At 41.6% G+C, this 12666-nt stretch overlaps 1 protein-coding gene across 2 annotated transcripts in view; it reads right to left on the bottom strand.

Annotated features, from left to right (window-relative positions):
* COL5A2 (collagen type V alpha 2 chain) overlaps positions 1 to 12666 on the bottom strand; it is a 176103-nt gene that overhangs the window by 77093 nt on the left and 86344 nt on the right. Inside the window, exons 2-5 of one of the 2 annotated variants that reach the window (XM_090045265.1) lie at positions 6078 to 6299; positions 4314 to 4327; positions 2645 to 2677; positions 1637 to 1669 (exon numbers count right to left, since the gene is read on the bottom strand). In XM_090045265.1, the coding sequence (XP_089901391.1) occupies positions 1637 to 1669; positions 2645 to 2677; positions 4314 to 4327; positions 6078 to 6299 (302 nt within the window). Of the gene's footprint in view, positions 1 to 1636; positions 1670 to 2644; positions 2678 to 4313; positions 4328 to 6077; positions 6303 to 12666 lie in introns of both variants that reach the window. The other variant, XM_090045264.1, reaches the window with a different exon arrangement.

The following is a 12666-nucleotide window of genomic DNA, read 5'->3' as shown; positions in this document are numbered from 1 at the left end:
GGGCCTCTGATTTAACTCACACCAGCAAAGGGTCTGGGATAGACAATGCATAAACTGGTTCAAACCAAATCAGTTAAGTCTGATACTGCATTCAACTAAGTTTATCTCAAACAGGTTTCAGCCATTTTGAAACTGGTTTATGTGAACTAAACATCTGTTTGGTTACATGTTTAATCCAGTTTCTGATCACTTAAACCAGTTTATGTGTAATGTCTGTCCCTGGCCAATAGGTTCAGTATTCACCAGGTATGTACAACAGCCAAAAACCACTTTCATAGGCACTATGACTCTGCCCACATATTTTAAGTCCAAGAATCCTGTAGCAACCTCCTTTGCCATTTCTCATGTGCTGCCTGTCCTTCTATCTTGTAATCCCAAAGCCACTACTGCCCATTATCTTGATACAGTAAAAGCTGCGTTATCCGGCACCTTACACGCTGGCATGCTCTGTTAACCGGTGCACTGGCTTGTAAGGGTTTGTAAGGGAAAAGTGAAACTGGAAGTGCTCGCTGCGGCACTTCTGGTCTCAAGGAGCCCCCACAACCTGGCGGAAAGCAGCCTGAGCTGCCAAGCACCCACAGCCTGGGGCATAGCAGCCTGCATGGATCCCCCCTCCCTGTCACTAGGGGCCCACGGGGCCGCAATACGGCAGGAGGGGCAGTAATGCGGCAGGAGGGGCAGCGACACCCCAGATGCAGTGGGACAGGTGGAGGCCCGAACAGGCAAAGATGCCCTTTCAGGCTGCTCAGTTAACCGGCATATTTTGTTATCTAGCACCCTCCATTTCCCATGGGTGCCAGCTAACAAAGCTTTTCCTGTATTACTTTACATGGTTGGCAAAACAATCGAACTCTGCCACAGGTATTACAGATGCTTAAAGCAGTTTTCTCCTATGTATCTCTGAAACCTCTGATTTATTTGAACTTCCAGAGGCAATATTCATCACTATATGGAGTCCTGGACCCATGCTCTTAATTGCTTTTTCCATGCCCTCTTTTCTGTCCCTTCCTAAATCCTGCATCTTTCTCAAGGCAGGATACCAGTAAGGTAACTTGCTTCCTGCTAGGTGTTTTTTTATGTCTTTTGATTGGCTACAAGCGACATAGAAGAAGGGACAATTGACAGGCTACACAGAAGAAGGGACAATTTGGCCTCTGAGATTCAGTGCCTCATCCTCACCTTTCCACACTCGCTTTTCACAATTCGTGGCTTTTATATATGGGCAAATTCTCCCTCCTTCTGCAGTTCCAAGTAGCCAGTTATAGCAAGGGAGGGATATGAACACAAACCATTACCCAGGCCATATATAGATAACAAATTTAATCTGCTAGTTTGTAGCTTCAAGGATACAGTTACATCTATAGCCTATATTCTACTTCCATAGGATATCATTGATTGATAGACCCACTGCTCATCCATCCCCATCCGTCTCTGCATGCTAATGAGTCTTTACTGGGCCAGTCTCTTGATCACACTCAAAGTGTAGTGCTACCTGTTCCTTTTCCACTCAGTCTGTAGCAGCTCCACTGTATGCAGTGCCCTCCACATTTGTGAAGATTCTTGCCAAAAGGCACTTTCACATTAAAGAGTTTGGAAATAACATCGTAAGAGAAACAGAAGCTCAGAAGTTACTCACCGAAGGTCCAGGGCGGCCTCGTATACCTGTAACCTAAACAACAAGACACAAGCTAGACATGATCTGAAGTCTGCACAGAATGAGGCATGCATTTGCTATGCCTCCCATAAAGAAAGCAGTTCCAGAAAAATGCAGATCAGTACAGCAGATAAAGCTAACCAACGCAAGGTTTTTTAACCTTCTTTAAGTTTCAGCATTTTTGCTAAATAATATCAGTAGAAATCTCATTAAAATTTTGCGCTTACATTTTTAGATTTGAAAAGTGAAAAGGTTTTCAAAAAGTAAAGTTACTTTTCTTACCTCTGTGTCTCTCTTTTTTTTAAGCATTCTTGTATATTTTCAGTAGAAAAATGTTTAAAGGTACAGGGAAGTACTTTCCCCCAGTTTCTCCTCCAAGAAAAATCTTATTTTCAACCTTTTCCCATGGAATAGGATTAATATGTGAAAGAAAATTACCTAACTTCACTTTGCTTACTAGTTTTTACCTTTGCCCCTCTCTTTTTCCTAGGGATAACATGTATAGGCAGAGAGAAAGTGAAAATGGTCATAATATTTTAAAATATTTTTTAAGTTGTATTTTTTTTTTAATTTTGAAAGATTTGACTAAATTGCCAAAAAACATTAATTTTGTTGTTCTTGATGAAAACGTTCATCTTTTTTCTCTGGGTTCTATGTATTACACCTCAACCTTTCCAACTTTAGCCTGCTACTGATCACACAATACACAAGATTCTAACTATAAAAACAAAGGTTGCTATGTGCAGATTTAATTCCATATTTTTTCCTAAAATAAATTTAATAGTTTTTAATAGCACATAAATTAAATACTAGGCATTGTTTTATTCTTTCAAATGTGACTATTTTTTTAACAATTACCATCTCTTTCTTTTCTTCTGCTAGATGCTGCAATTTTGTTGTTTTGATGATTGCTTTTTAATCCCTTAAATTACAGCACAACGAATGCACATTTATATAAAGCACTGATAAATGAAAGAAGAATGGACTTACAATTGGCACTATTCCAGGTTCTCCTTTTTCTCCCTGGGGGAAAGTCACAAATAATTCTCAGATAGCAAAATATTAGTGAATCAAAACTTTAACTGCAGCAGCTTTTTTCAACGCTTTCTAACACCCCCTGACACGTACATGGTAATACAAAAGACAGTGCTAAGTGGCCCTTGGACTCTAACATTTATTTCTATAGATATTGTGTTTTTTTATAAGAAAGCTAAACATAAATGGTATTTTTAATTATGCATGTTATTGATTCAGGCTTCAAGAAAGCTCAGACTGAAAAACTACTATGATTTGAATTCCAACTCCTTGATCACTTCTACATATAGATACAAGTGCTATCATTCCCATCTGGTGTTGCTCGCACACACAATGTAGCTTTTCATTTCCAAGAAAGTCAACCACAAACATTCAGATACCACAGACACTCTTCTTCCACTAACTTAAAAAAAAATCATCCTGTGGGCTATACTGTGTCTCTGGTGTTAGATTTTTTTTTAAATAAATAAAAAAGAGTGTGATGTGTTTTTAAGCAATAGGATCAAATTGTTCAACTATCACATCTGCTGCTGAAATTGTTAGCAACAACAGCAAGATAAGGAATATTTGTTTAGACACATTTATTTTTACTGTTTCATTTAACATAATTATACCAACAGTAGTATAAAATTCATCCATTGTAACCTGGATTATTAAGCATAGTTCATTGCACCACTGTTCCAGGTTATGAACTATCACCTAGACAGTTTCTGGGTGTGTCTACTTTGCAGTCAAATGTGTAACTGTGGCTTGTGTAGGTATACCCAAGTTACCTCTACATTTGATAGCTCAGTTATCAATATCACTAACCACAGTAGCAAAGGACTCAGCTCAAGCAGGAAACCTGGCTATGTAATTGAGCAATGAGTCAACACTAAGCTCCATGGAACTTCAGCTACATCGTTGGACTCTAACGTAGCTAGTTTAAACCCAGGCTAGCAATGCCTACATGAGCTGCAATTGTGCCTTTGACTGCAAAGTGAACATACCATCTGGGTTGATAAAGTGCAGGTTTTAACATAAGCTGAGGACTCTCTCAGAAGATCCCATCCTAAATCCTTAACACAAGTTTAGAGCCCACTGACTTAGGGGATCCCCTTTGTGATACTACTGGAGTTGAAACCAGATAAAGTACTTAACCTCAATTTACTAAGGGAAAAAAACTCCTCCAAAGGAGTCCTAAGGTTTGAAACATCAGGATAGGCTAACCCTCCAGGAATGCCATAAGCTCCTCAGGCACTTAAGATGGCAGGGTGCTGAATCTAAAGATGTGAAAGGCAAGAATTTGTTAGGATGTTATATTTTATTGGACTAACTATGTGGTTGGGATAAAGTTAGGTAAACTTTTGAACACAAAAAGCTCTTCAGGTAACACTCTTTGTTCTTGCCTCTTGCATAATTACTGGACTGCCACGGCTACAACATCACTGTTACAGTTCCAAAAGGACGCACATACATACACATCATACACATACACACACACCACCTGCCATCGAGAATGAAATGATTGGTGTCTGTGACATTTTCTTATAAAGTTCAAATTCTGTGATGTGTCCAAATTAAAAAAATAAGAACCTGCATATGGCTTTATTATATCTAAAAAGATAAAAAAAGTAAAACTTACCTTCCTTCCTCTACCTATAAAATAAGTAAGAAAAAGAAATAAATTAGCTTACTGAGAGAGGCAAATCATTTTAGGGAATGAATGAATGTGCATGCAACTAAAATGGTGCAGCACAGAGACACAGGAGATGGTCTTCTTGCCAACAGGGAGGTTGCAAAGTGCTCAGTGGGATGTATGTTTCACAATCAGGAGGTGGTACCAGGAAGATGTGAAGCAAAAAATATCATACTTCCTTATTCCCTGTAAGTATTACATGTGGTAGGAAATAGCAAGTTATTAAAGAAGAATAGTAATGACATTTTAATTATGCCCTGCCCAGTACTTAATTACACCCCACATTAAATTCTGCATTTTTGTGCATTCTTCTTTAAGAACACTTATATTTGGGATTTTCAAAAAAACACAATGCAGTCAGTGCTGATATTCCCATGGACTTCATTGGCAACTATTACATCTATACAGATCATTTTTGAAAATCATGGTATCTGATAAATAATATTTTTGTCCAGTATCTACCAACACGTAACATACCAGTTCCTGTTGCCTTTATAACCATGAAGCTATGTTCCTAACAACAAAATACTTAGGCAGAATATTTATTTAAATGTTTAATAGCATCAAAACTTTCTGGAATATCTCTATAATGTTCTCATTGGGTGTATTAGCCATGGTATGATGCAACCAGAAATAGCAAAATGCACCATCTGCTCACAAATGCATGCCATGTCTTGTCACATTGCTTAATTACACAAGTCTTTAGCATGTGCCCTTTGCTATTACTCCAGATTATCTATACTACTTTAACCAGCAATAATTTCTTCCCTTGTAAAAATGCCCCAAAATAATTATGGTTCAAAATATAGTTCAAGTATTAAGGAGAGAAGAATCAACAGTTCATAAATTTCTGTTTGGATTGGTGGCATGATCTATAAAACCTTACACCGATCTCTTGGGCCTGAGAAATTGATCTAGAAAAATGACAAAAACAGTCTTTAATTTATAGCATGTATCCTCTCTGTTGCTCAGCTGGGACACAAACAGAAAGTGCAGAGGAGCAGAATAACAAAATAAATAGATTTTTCAAAATTAAGAAGTTAACCAAACTTTTCTTATATATCACAAAAGGTTTGATTTGGCTTTAGCTAAAGATTCAGGTTGAATCATTATTTGTCAATGTTTTCACATGAAGAAAACATTAACTGAATTAAAATGAATTATTTTTTAAAAATATTTATATATCTATGAAACCTGGGTAGCTAAATTAAGGACTTGTATCTAAAATGTAATTATGAACTTAGTATGTTTGCCATAGATATGAAACAGAAAAAAAGAACCTAAAATTTAACTTACTCAAGAAATGAAGAGGGCTTTTCAGTGAAACCTCTGGCTATGAAGCCATCTCTGCAGTTTGGGGTGGGGGGGGGGGGGGGGGCGGACTAGACCCAGAAGGGAAACTGTTTTCCAAATTCAGTTCAAATGCAATCCAAAATGGAAAAAAAGATCTCACAATCATTCTCATTAGATCTCAGTCCCAAATTGTGGAAACTTTGTAAGAATAACATGATATGAGCTGAAATCCTATGAGAATATATTTATTAAACTTGAACCTCAGCACTGGTTTTCAACTGCGCTTAAACTCCAAAGTGTTGGACATATCTGGATTTGAACACCCTCTCCTTCATCCATCTCATATTACCACATTATACATAACACCACTCAGAAGGTCAGTCCTTGGTTAAAATAAGGAATAAAAAGCCACCTTACCAACATTAGTATCAGAATTACGTGATGTATGGGAACACACAGGGCAGCATTCTCCTGGTGGAACCTGAGGGTTCTCGCATTCGAGCACGTCTTGACACTGGATCTCATCACAAAGAATGGCTCCATTGTCACAAACACAAATCTGGCATGGTGAGGGCTTCCAAATATCCCTGTTCAGATACATCTGACCATTCTGAGTACAGGCTACTTCTTCACCATCTTCTTCTAGGAAAAAGCAGAGACCCTTATGAGCATTTTCAAATGATCAAACAGAAAGCATGTTTCATCTGCGACTGTGTCATAGGTTCAACACAATCAGCATAAAACCTGAGGAAAACAGCTCAATCATAGAGTGGAAATCAATGCAAGGGGCTTCAAAATTACAGGGGGGCTTTAATTTCTTTCTATTTTAACATCCTTTTCCTAACAAGAAGATAGTCATTTTCTTGCTTTCACCATGTATTCACAACAAGAAAACAAACATTTTCATGCTTTCACATTTGACAGGTGCCTGAAATGGTCAAAATATATAGTCCCTACAGAGTGCAAAAACTATAGTTATGGGACCAACTAAGAGCTGTCTTACACTATTTGCGGGAGGAAAGGGGAAGATGTTATCACTAACCAGTGGGGAATTGTTACGGTGTTGGGAAATCTCCATGAAGTGCTGGGGGTTGTCTCACCCTGCAACTTTCACTAGTATATGGAGCTTAACGGGCCGTATCTTTGAGGAAAACAGTTTGTGGCCAATATAACAACATGGCTTCCACTACTCCCTACCACTGGGACACCTTCAGTGAGCCAGTCTTAAGTTAAGGGACCACTGAAATTGCTTTAGTTTTGCTCACGGGTGAAACCAGAAAATACACCATCTATATAGTGCCCAATTCACCAACCAGATCAAGTGTGAAGTCCAGCTCAAGCACATTTAACATATAACAAAAGAATGGAGAAAAATACACCAAATTTGTAAAAGCAGAAGAAATATTCAGGACAATCTAACTTTTTCCTAGTAGATAACAACAATGGATAGAAATCTTCACAAATAGGGATTAGATACAAAGAGAATCATAATATATACATTTTATATACTACACATTATATATAAATATATTTTTATTATGAGATGTATACATGTAAACTTCCCATATATTATGCTTGTCTATCTTGTAACTCTAGCTACCACTTCAGATACAAATTTATTTCTCTTCTCTCGATCACCACCTGCAACTGTTGCCTTGACCTCTTTTTCCAGCTTCATCTTGAATCCCATTCATTAGAGTCCCTACTTTCTCCACTCCATCTAAACTGCTTTCTCCAAGGTCTAACAACTTCTCTTGGCCAAATCTCTGAGTCCATACTCCATCCTATGCTAGTAAGGCCCTCCTTGACATTTTATGCTCCCTGGACCGATCTCTGTTGTGATGTCTATAAATAGAATCATAGAATAATAGAATCAATGAGTGGGAAGGGACCTAGACAAATCATCTAGTCCGACCCCCTGCCATGGGCAGGAAGGAGCACTGGGGGGTGGCAGGGGTCATAAGACCCCAGCCAGGTGCCTATCCAGTCTCCTCTTGAAGATTTCCAGGGAAAGTGAGAGCACCACCTCTCTGGGAAGCCTATTCCAGGCTCTGGCCACCCTTACAGTGAAGTAGTTCTTCCTAATATCTAACCTAAACCTATCCTCCCTCAGCTTGTGGCCATTGTTCCTGGTGACTCCAAGGGGGGCCCTGGTGAACAGACTTTCCCCGAGTCCCTGCTGCTGGCCCCTGATAAGGTTGTAGGCAGCCACAACATCCCCCCTCAGTCTCCTCTTGCGGAGACTAAAGAGATTCAGGTCCCTCATCCTCTCCTCATAGGGCCATACGAGTGGCCCTCCTCTGGACCCTCTCCAGGTTCTCCACGTCCTTCTTGAAGTGTGGCTCCCAGAACTGGACACAGTACTCCAGCTGCAGCCTGACCAGTGCCGCATAGAGGGGGAGCAAGACCTCTCTGGACCTGTTAGTGATGCCCCATTGATGTATGAAAGGGTGCGGTTGGCTCTGCCTATTGCTTCGTCACATTGGCGACTCATATTCATCCTGGAGTCAATCCTGTCTTCAAGATCCCTCTCTGCCTCTGTGCTGCTGAGAGGGTCAGCCCCTAACCTATAACCATAATGCCGGTTCCCTCTCCCCACATGCAGCGCTCTGCACTTGTCCTTGTTGAACCGCATCCTGTTCAGATCTGCCCACTTCTCTAACCTACCCAGGTCTGCCTGGATGCGGCCCCTACCTGCTGATGTATTCACTTTACCCCACATCTTGGTGTCATCAGTGAACTTGAACAAGGTGCACTCCACCTCATCCAGGTCACTAATAAAGATTTGAATAGTCCCATTCCTCCCCCCACCCCCCAACTAGGCTATCTTTAGCCCAGATCCCAACTCCCAGATAGACAACCCCTCATGAACCCTCCAACCCACCCTGGTAAGAGAGGCACTGGGATCCTGGAGAGTTGGGGGACTGGGTGTCCAAGATGAGTGGTCGTTCCTTAAGGAGACAATCCTCCATGCCCAAGGGGTGACAGTCCCAATGAGAATCAAAGGGGGCAAGAGTGCTCAAAAGCCCCTCTGGCTTACCAAAGGCATTCAGAAACACCTGAAAGCCAAAAAAGGGGCATACACCCAGTGGAAGGGAGGGGCTATCACCAAAGAGGAATATACTTCCATCACTCAGGCTTGTAGGGGGGCTGGTAGGAAAGCTAAGGCAGAAAGGGCTAGGGCTAACATCAAGGATCACAGACAACAAAAAGTCATTTTTTAAATACATAGGGAGTAAGAAGAAAGCACCGGGTAGTGTGGGGCCCCTGCAGGATATGCTAGGCAATCAGGTGCTTGCACCAGAGGAAAAGGCAGACCTTTTTAACGATTTCTTTGCCTCCATTTTTTTGTGCAGGGACCAGAACTCCCCCACTGAGATTCAGGATGGACTCAGCAGAGACTCTGACAGGCCTAGGGTCAGGGAGGACCAAGTTAAGGAACTTCTGGAGGGGCTGGACATGTTCAAATCAGCAGGTCCAGATGCTCTCCATCCCAGGGTGCTACGGGAATTGGCAGGGGTTATTGAGGGGTCCCAGGCACAGCTTTACAAGCACTCATGGTACTCTGGCCAGGTGCCAAATGACTGGAAGAGGGCCAGTGTGGTCCCCATTTTCAAAAAAGGGAGGAGGGAGGACCCAGGCAACTATAGGCCCGTTAGTTTTACTTTGATCCTAAGGAAGCTCTTTGAAAAGATAATCCAGAAGCACATCTGGGAAGGACCAGCAGGGGGGATGATGCTCAGGGGCAACCAGCATGGTTTCATTAGGGGGAGGTCCTGTCAGACCAACCTGATTGCCTTCTATGACCAGGTCACAAAATCATTGGACGCAGGTGCCGCGGTAGATGTAGTCTTTCTGGACTTCAGGAAGGCCTTTGACACTGCCTCCCACCCCATTCTCATTAAAAAGCTAGGTGTCTACATAGTCAGATGGGTCACAAATTGGCTAAGGGACCAGAGAGTAGAGGTGGATGGGTCATATTCAACCTGGAGAGATGTAGGCAGTGGGATCCCCCAGGGCTCGGTTCTTGGGCCCGCACTGTTTAATCTCTTTATTAGCGACTTGGAAGAGGGGGTGAAAAGTACCCTGTTCAAATTCATTGACAACACCAAGATCTGGGGCAAGGTGGGCACGCTAGAAAGGAGGGACAGGATACAGCTGGACCTGGACAGGTTACAGGGGTGGACGAATAAGACTAGGATGGGATTCAATACTGACACACGCAGGGTACTGCACTTGGACAGAAAGAATCAGCAGCATACCTATAGGCTGGGGAACTCCCTTCTTGTCAGCACATAGGCAGAAAGGGATCTTGGAGTCATTATCGATTCCAAAATGAACATGGGCTACTAATGTGAGGATGCAGTCAGTAAGGCCAACTGCACCTTATCAAGCAGGGCCAAGCAGGTGATCCTCCCCCTCTATGCGACACTGGTCAGGCCACAGTTGGAGTACCTCACTTCAGGAGAGATGTGGCCAGCATCAAGAGGGTCCAGAGGAGGGCCATTCGCATGATCTGGGGACAGCAGGGCAGACGCTATGAGAAGAAGCTACAGGACCTGAACCTGTTCAGCCTTCACAAGAGAAGGCTGACAGGGGACTTGGTTGCCATCTACAAACCTACCAGGGGAGACCAGCGGGGCATGGGAGAGACCCTGTTCACCCGTGCACCTCCTGGAGTAACAAGGAATAACGGCCATAAGTTGTTTGAGAGTAGGTTCAGGCTGGATATTAGAAGACACTATTTCACAGTCAGGGCAGCTAGGATCTGGCACCAACTTCCAAAGGCAGAGTTGCTGGCTCCTACCTTGGGGGTCTTTAAGAGGAGGCTTGACAGTTACCTAGCTGAGGTCATATGAGCCCAGTATTCTCTCCTGCCCAGGGCCGGGGGTCGGACTTGATCTACTTAGGTCCCTTCTGACCCTACATCTATGAATCTATGAATCTACCCTCCCCCAAACCCTGACCAGGGTTTAGACCACCAATCCCTCTCCAACACCCCCCGCGACCCAGCAGCCCCTGCAGAACCACCAAGATCCCGCCCAGATCCACCAATCCCCCTCACAGACCTGCTAGCCCTGTGATCCCACCCACCACTCCCCACACCCTAACTTAGATCACATTCTCAATTTGGCTTCCAAGCACTAATCACTGTGTGCACAAGTGGAACCTGACCTATGATCATACTATTTAAAGTAAGCTGCCTGGTTACAGAATGGTTCCTGGGATCGTTTATATGTGGTTTGTGTGTGTCCTTTTCGTAATATAAAATCTTTGGGGCAGAGACTCGCATGCTGAAGATATATCAGTAAAACAGTTATCCTTTACCACTCTCATAATTACTCTAATTAAAGCCACCTCAAACTTCCCATTAAACAAAGCCTTCCCTCTTCTCCTCACAAACTTTCCTTCAACAGTCTGTAAATTTTACTTATACTGATCTCTACAGCAATATTGTCCTCATGTCTCCTTGTGACTATTAGATTGCTTGTGCTCAGTTTTTGTCTTTATGAAGTCAATGGATATCTGCAGTAAGGACTTCCTCATCTTCTTTGTTTTGTAAGTGCCAAATATATTTACAGAATGATGGCTGAAAACCTAATCCATTCACTTCACTGGGACTTTTACCACTGTCTTCAATATAGCCCGAATGTTACCCTGTGTACCTAAAACTATCAATGACTTAACAAATTCAATAAAACAGTAAAAAGCATTATTTGATTCATATTCATAGCAATAGCCATGGATATACTAATTTCCTTAGTACTATACATGTACTATTTGTACAGGAATCAAACAACATATTAAACACAGTTTTTATGTGAATGAAAAAGGTGGCAAATAGACATTCTAAACAGAGCTAAGGGGAAAACACATTTGTTCCCATTCCCCATTGGAACAAACTCTAAAAAGAGACAAGAAACCCCATCACAGTCTGGAGTTCAGTTTCTGCTCTTCTCTTCTCCTACTTGCCAAGAGAATAACCTATTCATCAAGCTCTCAGTTATCCCACCTCCCACTCTCTCCTGCTAGAGCTATCCAGCCTTGTCAGAAAGTATTTAAATAAGTATCAGGGCAAGAATTTGAATCTGGGCTTCCCACACCCCAGGTAAGTGTCCAAATGGCAGGACTGAAGAAGCTTGTCTCTGTTCCACTTATTCATGGAAAGTAAAACAAATTCCAGAAGGAATACTTAACTTAAGGAATACTTGGTTTAGGGTGCAGAGTTAAAAGCCCCATATCTACTCACATGTATTGCTTTATGTTTAGCCATCCAGAATAGCTAATAGGCTGGGAGTTAGGGCACATACCTATGATGCGGGATATCTAGGCTCCAGTCCAGATTTAGGCAGAGCAGGGGCTTGAATCTGGATTTTCCATATCCCAAATAAGTGTCCTAGCTGTAGACTATCTCACCCTACCAAGAAATGTCAAAAAAGAAACTTGCCCTAATTAAAGTTATGTCAGAACTGACATAGTCTGATGTAATATCTAAAAAATACAAGTTCAGTTCTAATGGTATATGAACAAAGAATAAATTAAATGTGAAGTGAATGCAGCCTAGTATCCAGAGATCAGCATCTTTATTATTGTTATTATTATTTTTTCATCTTTTGATTAAATTGAAAATGATCAGCACAGTTGTAAAGTCAGGCAAACCACTTTTTGCAGGGGGAGGTTCATAATTCAAATCACATGGAAACAGAAACAGAAATCAAATGAGAGCAAATATGGGGCTTTCAACTGCACCCTACACCAAGTCATTTTGTTAAGGCAAAGCAAGGAGAAATGGAGCAGATGTGTGATTAACTATTACCTGCCAGCATGAACTTTTGAAACTTGCTACCAGAAACTGAAAATTCTAATTTATGCCAGATCAAATAGCCCCCTTTGATTGGTTTATCATATCACCTAACAAAATGACTCCAACTGGTGATGCAAAAGCTCAGGAGGAAATTTTTTTCAGTGTGAAGTAAAATCATCAACTGATGAGTGCTGTGCACTC

The sequence above is a fragment of the Crocodylus siamensis genome, chromosome 4 (assembly GCF_052110815.1).
Source record: "Crocodylus siamensis isolate JL-2025a chromosome 4, ASM5211081v1, whole genome shotgun sequence".
Taxonomy (NCBI): Eukaryota; Metazoa; Chordata; order Crocodylia; family Crocodylidae; genus Crocodylus; species Crocodylus siamensis.
The sequence above is the reverse complement of the archived record's forward strand: the minus strand, read 5'-3'. Positions and strand labels throughout refer to the sequence as shown.